Below are 6,900 nucleotides of genomic sequence, written 5' to 3' on the forward strand. Positions count from 1 at the left end.
CCTTATGAAAGATAACTGGAACTAATGAAAGATTGTTAGGGCTTTAGTTTAGCTAACGATAAAAGTTAAACGTCGTGGGTAGTTTAAGTAAGTCAGGAAGTGCTTATGTTATAGTTGATAATTGATGGTTATCATTTAATTGTGTAGATTATAATTGCTTAGAACTTTTTTGAGCTTCAAAAGGCTTGAAAAACATCAAAATCCCGCAGGTAATCCTTTTTGATAACAAAAGAGTTGAGATAACGGGATAATCTACCTTACTTATTAGCTTGTAAGATCATTTATGAGATTTTATTAAATGAATAATTATGTATATATGTATATATGTCTGTGTGTGTGAGTTGGGTTTTATAAATCTATGTAAAGTAGGCTAAATGGTTTGAAAGCAAAGCTGTATATATATTGTGCATATTTATATATGAGTTTATGAAATTAATATATGATAATGGGGAGTTGATCATGGATATTATTGTGATAATGTGATACATGCAAGCATGATCATGTATGTGTGAAGGTGAATCTAAGTAGAGTAATACAAAACTATATGGTATTCACTGACATCACGTGTGGCCCCAATGTTTAGTTTTATATCTGTTTAGAAGTCCTCATTCATTGCAAGTGGCATAGTTAAGCATGTGATACTTCAATTACTCAAAAAGGGGGAAACCATGGTCGAAAGTGATACAACCTTTGCTTATTTGAATGCAGGGCTTGTTGGTGATGTCCAAGCGATTTTGGCTCGTGATTGGGTGGTACACATTTAGAGAATATCAAGGGATGCCAACGAAGTTATTGATTTGCTTTCGAAGCTCGCTTTATATTGTGTGGGTAGGTTTTGATGCAGTACATTCGCATTGTATTTTAGTTTATTCTCCTTGGTTATATATATATATATATATATAATATAATATAGTATGCAGATATTAGATTTCTATGCGGGGAAAACTAATAATAATAATAGCGACAGAAGCACCGGCAAATGATGGAACTTCGTACCAAAGAGAGTCGAGGGTCATAAACCAGATAACATGAAAGCTCCCCAACGAATGATTTGTACTCAATGATTTTCCGAACTAAATACATTTCAATCTTGCCAGCATTAAGCAGGCGGCGAAAAGCATGACCAACTTTTACTCACTAACAGCTAAATTAGTACAGTTTCAAAAGTTACAAAGCACTGAAAATAAATCGAAGGGAAAGGCTTGAAAGAATAGATTCAACACTAGCCCAAAAAAAAAAAAAAACAAAATCATTTGTCCAGTCCCACCTAATTATCATCAATTCATGACAGCAAAGAAACTACCAAGATTTTTTATCAGTTCTACTCTTCATAGTAGAGGGAAAATGACACGCTGGATTGAGGGATTTGGGCAAAAATAAACGAGAAGACACCTTATTGGCCGGACAAACTCGTACAACGCACGAAAAAATCGCGAGGTTGACGCTTACTCTTTTGAATAAATATACTATATCTTTCATAATGCCTAATTCAACTTTGCCTGGAATGATAATTCTAATAAACAAAGCTTTCCCCTTCAAACCTATGTCTGAGAAACCCATCTTCAGCAACTAGTCAAATCCCCATAGTTTAAGCCTGGTCAAACATATACCTCTCCTTACTTGAGCGTTTCAATATCCACATTGATGAGTGAGACAGGTGACATAAAGAATATAATCTTCTACTCCTCTTGAACACTTTTTTGTGGTGAACCATGATAATGGAAAGAATCAAGGCTGAAAAGGAATTTAACACCGTCAAGAACCATTAAAGCAAAATAAAATAAAGTTATGACAACGTTAAAAAAAGAAAATAAATAGCTCAGGCATATCGCCAACCTGCACTTATGTGGAACCCTCCACGAGATAATTGACAGTCTCTTCAAGCTTGGAGGCAGGGACAAATAATGTTTCCAATCCTGAAGCATAATTCGAAGATCATGAAGCTTGCTAACCATACCAAAGCAGCAATTGGCATGCATTGTACAAACTTCATTTAAATCTTTGCTCGGTTCACAAAGTCCACCAAAATTGGCTGTATCCAAGAATCTAATCTTCAGTCCTATATCAGTGATGAAAGGATGAACCTTGATAAAATTTAGTACATCCTGATCATGGTATCCAGGATAGGTTTCCCGCGAAGAGTACCAGAATTTGTAAAACTCTATCGACCTATTATTGGATTTTACAAAGTTGAACCCTCCATTGGGTCTGTTATTTACATTATCCGAGCTACCTGTGTAATGGTCACATGCTATCTGAAAATCTGCATCTAGATGGAAGCGTGGAAATGGGTCTCTGAACCACATGATATCAGCATCCTGAAGGAGAAACACAAATAAGTAAGTATTTAATTGAAGATGCCTTATATGTGTGTCTACCTTCATTTATAAGTTTGTTCTGAGTCTCCCATATCTTCTCTTATTCACAACTTTTATCTTTGTTCCACACACACACACACACACACACAGACAGAAAGATACAACCTAGCAGTAGAAATAAAACACTGAAGGAACCTCTAAGTAATTCTTGCATTGTTTATAAAATACAAGAAGTCTCTCCCTAACAGTGAAGACGTGAGTTACAAAACTAAGAGAATCACAGAGGCCTGAGTCTCATCCACAGACAAGACAAAACCCTTCCTTATTCCTCTCTCCTCACAATATGTCGCCCTTTAAACTCTTTATCTACTAGGAGCTTCATTGTCATTCCATGCTTCCCTTTCTCGGCTCTTGAAGAATGAGTTCCAAACTCTGCTAATAGTTCACTCTCCTCTGGACCAAATGTCTTCCTTTCCACTTTCTTGCTTCTGTTACGTGTCTTGGGCTAAAACACTGGCTCATCAAATACAGCAAAGATTTCGGCTGAAATTGGAGCAAGGACAACTATGGTCTATGGTTTGATTCTGCCAGTTGGAGAAAAATAAATTTGGTTTACAAGTATTTGTGACAAGTTCCGGTACTACTACTACTATTATTATCATTGTAAAATGGAGCCGTCAGCCCAAGAAGCAGAAAGTGCAAACATAAAGAACTATTCAAGGCATGGGAGCCCCTGACAATTGGAAAACAAGTTCAAATAGTTGGTTGGAGAAGTCGTCTTGATGATATATAGGTTATTAAGATTATCCATTAGAGACATTTGAACCCTTATTCCATATTACATCACATCTCCCAGGTGATGAGGTTGTCCACTTTCTCCCCGCCATAATTTGCATACGAATAAGAAACACGAGTTCTGTATGCATGCAAAATGCTCACATTCCAATTTTGTGAGAGAAGTAGAATTTCCTTAAGAATTCCAGTTCTCACAGCGGGCTGAGTTTATAAAGATGCGCCATTGAATCACCTTTGACAATAACAGGTCTATGACCCAGATCCCAAGCTAGATTCAAGTCATCAAATAAACCCCTTAGTTCTGTCACTAAGTAAGTGTCAAGAATGCCCGCTAAAACCTAAACACCAGTTCCCAAATGGTCTCTAGTAACACCACCACCCCCAGCATTCCCAAGGTTACCCCTTTGAAGCCACATCGCGATTGCATTTCACCCATTCTTAGTCAGGATAATTTAGATGTGGAGGTTAGAACTAGATCTTTAGGTAAAGAAAACAATCAATTTTTACAGCTTTTGTGAATTTAATATCTAAAAGATTGCTATTTATAAAAAATTGCCACGTTGTTCACCTTCATCACAATCTAATTTTACATTTCCTCTCAAACTAAATAAAAAACGCAATTGCAGCATGCTTCCAATCTTAGTTTGAATGTTTCACTTAACAAGATCATTCTTTTTGTCGTTGCTGTTATTCCAGATAAGATTTTCCCCTTAAAAGCTTAATTGATAACTCATTGATAGGATAGAGTCAAAACATAAGCAGCTTATCCCCTCACTCACATAACAGACAAATTCATGGTTACGTAGCATATCAAGAATTTGCTTGTGTCATAAAATGAAAGACACCCATACAAAATCTGGCCATTGGGAACTTGAAGAGGGAGGCAATACGAAGAACTTACAGTGAATACAAAACTGTATCCCATCTCAAGAACAGAACGTAGGAAATCAATCCTTCTCCACATCATGTCCAAGTAGCGAGGAGTCATAAAGTATGCCTCTTCATGAAAATCAGCTCCTTCACTAACAAGAGAGTAGCAATAGGTATGTATAGCCTGACAGCGTACAAATGCCTTGTGATCCAATGCGATAATCACTAAATGGTTCAAAAGCCAACGGGTGTGATCACCAATTCTAAAGCTCTCAAGGAAAAGATCAATTACTGAATTTTGTGCTGCCCATGCTTCGTTTAAAGTGGTTAAGATGACAGTTTTGTCTTGCATAGCAGCCTCATTCAAAATCTTTTCAAGTGGATATTCATTGCTAACCTGACGAACATGCCAATCAGAAGAAAAGAAATGGGTTCCCTCCCTTTTAAACACATTGCACAAATGAAGCGTGAGATAAAATCAATAATCCTTCAAAGTGGTAGATAGATTAAGAAATCAAGTCAATGTTAGCAGTTGCATTGTTGCAGCGAAAAAACTACCAAGTATTTGCCATACATGTATCTTATGGCAATTAGGAGGGGGAACACAAGAAGCATAGACTTCCTTAACATTTTTTGATGAAGAAAGAATTACTTTCCAAAACTGTAGTCTGCATTTGTTTTTCAATTCAATGGCAGTATACATGCAAAAGTATGGGCAATAAATTACAGTCAATACTGACATGGGTTAGATTAGAAAATCCAATCATATATGTACCTTGACAAGAGCTGATCCCAGGACGCAGTAAAAACCTAGAGCATATCCATATTTAATTGTCAAAGCACATCCAGAACCATTTTAAATATTGTTATAGAGCTTCCTCCCTCGTTTGACTACTCAACAAGCAAGCAACACAAAGAAGTACAAAAATACCCGCCTCCCTCTAATTGTCATCAACCTTTTTGATTTGGCGCAGCTATGACATTTCATATTGCGGTCTTTATATTTCATTGGCAACCTGATTCTAATAAAACATCGCATAACACTCAAATGCTATTTGTTATCGCAATATAAGAAATGATCTAAATCATGAACACCCGTTAATCTTGGAATATTGAAGCAGCTATGTCATTTAAAAGCTGAATGTTATCTGGTATCCGGGGGGAAAAAGAGAAAAACAGAAAACATCACTGACTAGCGTAGTTATTCACTCTTTTGAGAATTCAAAAAAATCAAACTCTTTGTTTGGGAACATGGGCAAACGAAAATATCCACGAAAATATCAGACACGCAAAGCTGATAATGCAAAGTTTAGCCAAAAAGTGTGTGATTTTCACGACTTTTAAGTGGTTTAGAACGGAGTTCAACCTTTAGGAGTTTAACTAAACTTTCAAGCCCCTCAATCTGAAAGCGGAACAGAACAGTTCAATACAGTTGATAAATGGCAATCTTCAGAATTAACCGAAATGCCAAAATGTATAAGAGTAAAAATTGCAATCAAAACGGGATTAAAACAACAGCTGGCGCAGCTACATTCACGGTAATAAAAACAAATGATTAAATTCCACAGTAACTCAAAAGAAGAAGAGCATGAAGCAAAGGAACTCACGGCATAGAAATCATAAGCCGACGGTATAATGATCGGAAAGGAAGAAAGAGAATAAGAGGAGGGGAAACGCGAGAGGAATCGGGATGAGTCTACATCCCTGAGAAGGACCAAGCAAAAGAGAGAAACAGTGGCAAAGAATAACCCGACGGTGAGAGTCCGCCGGAGGAGCACCGCGGACTCCGGCTGCATGTTGGAAGCAGAATCAACGGCGAAGCTGCGGCACAGTGTCGTTGGAGATCGCTTCCGGTAAGACGCAGCGCGGTGTGCGGGGTACATGAGGCTTGTGGGACGAAATGGTCATTTTCCGTGCACTTTGTCCTTGGTCGATCGGTGGTTTATCAGTATAAACAAACTCATATGATTAACAAAAGATTTACGAGCGGAGGATGTGTGGTGAGAAGCTCGAGATTTCAGGAACCCATTAAACCAGTAGACCCAACATGCCGATAGGCGATAGGGCACGATGGTTAGGTACAAAAAATAAATAAATAAATAACTAAATAAGTCGGCCAACAACAATTGCTGGTTTTGGTTCTAGAGGGTTTGGGATCTAGGGTGTCGAATTTGGAGTTTGAAATTTAAGGTTTAGAGTTTCGGTATTTTCAACCCATTTTTAATTAATTAAGCATCAATTGATATTTCATGTTTTCAAAAATATTTATACTTTAATTTACATTAATTTTATTTGATTTAATATTGTGTTAACTATTGAAAACTTGTGATCTCATTTTTATTTCTTTCATGGTTAAAAGATTGAAAAATTGAACTTGAAAGGTTAGATGAATACTTGGCCTAGTCTGAGTGGCTTCTTTTTTCTACTATAAATTATTATCTTAACCATAGTTAACTTGTTTTCAAACAAGTTATAGTGATCTATTTGGATTAGTCTTTTGATTATTGTGATAGATTTGGTTATGTACCCAGGGTAATAAGGGCAACCTTAAAGTTAATGTCGAAGGATATTACATCGCAGCTAAATATACGATCCATTGCCGCCAACTATATAGAGACCCTGCTTCCACAACAAAGCCTCTTATTTGCAAAACCCCAAATCCAAAACCCTAAAATCCTAAACCCATTGACCCAAATATCAAACCTTAAACCTCAAACCTCTAAGTGTAAGGCCATCCTTATTAATCTTATATCAATGCCATTTAACTAAGGTAACTAAGGGACTAGCTTTGATAGACTACCAAGTTTATGAAAATTACATAAATAAAATCTCGAGTTTTTAAATTTTAAAATACTTTAATGTCATTTTTTGTTGGAAATTGTGCCCTAAGACCAATCATTATACTATGAATATTGTT

The 6,900-nt window shown here is 36.6% G+C and overlaps 1 protein-coding gene across 3 annotated transcripts; it reads right to left on the reverse strand.

The window, feature by feature from the left end:
* Nucleotides 1-1,024: 1,024 nt before the first annotated feature.
* Nucleotides 1,025-6,063, reverse strand: LOC129313389 (uncharacterized protein At4g15970-like). Of its 3 annotated transcripts, XM_054956436.1 has the most exons (5): nucleotides 5,591-6,063; nucleotides 4,276-4,380; nucleotides 4,015-4,167; nucleotides 1,837-2,318; nucleotides 1,025-1,734 (listed from the first exon to the last, which is right to left on the reverse strand). In XM_054956436.1, exons 1-5 carry the CDS (start codon nucleotides 5,864-5,866, stop codon nucleotides 1,680-1,682), a joined length of 1,071 nt encoding a protein of 356 aa, XP_054812411.1. In that variant the 5' UTR covers nucleotides 5,867-6,063; the 3' UTR covers nucleotides 1,025-1,679. The 3 variants fall into 3 exon arrangements, with proteins under 3 accessions (XP_054812411.1, XP_054812410.1, XP_054812412.1); XM_054956435.1 differs by having other exon boundaries at nucleotides 4,015-4,380; XM_054956437.1 differs by having other exon boundaries at nucleotides 4,015-4,380; nucleotides 4,759-5,734.
* Nucleotides 6,064-6,900: the final 837 nt, after the last annotated feature.

The sequence above is a fragment of the Prosopis cineraria genome, unplaced genomic scaffold (assembly GCF_029017545.1).
Source record: "Prosopis cineraria cultivar Desert tree isolate PC_DT_omini unplaced genomic scaffold, ASM2901754v1 PC6, whole genome shotgun sequence".
Classification (NCBI taxonomy): Eukaryota; Viridiplantae; Streptophyta; class Magnoliopsida; order Fabales; family Fabaceae; genus Prosopis; species Prosopis cineraria.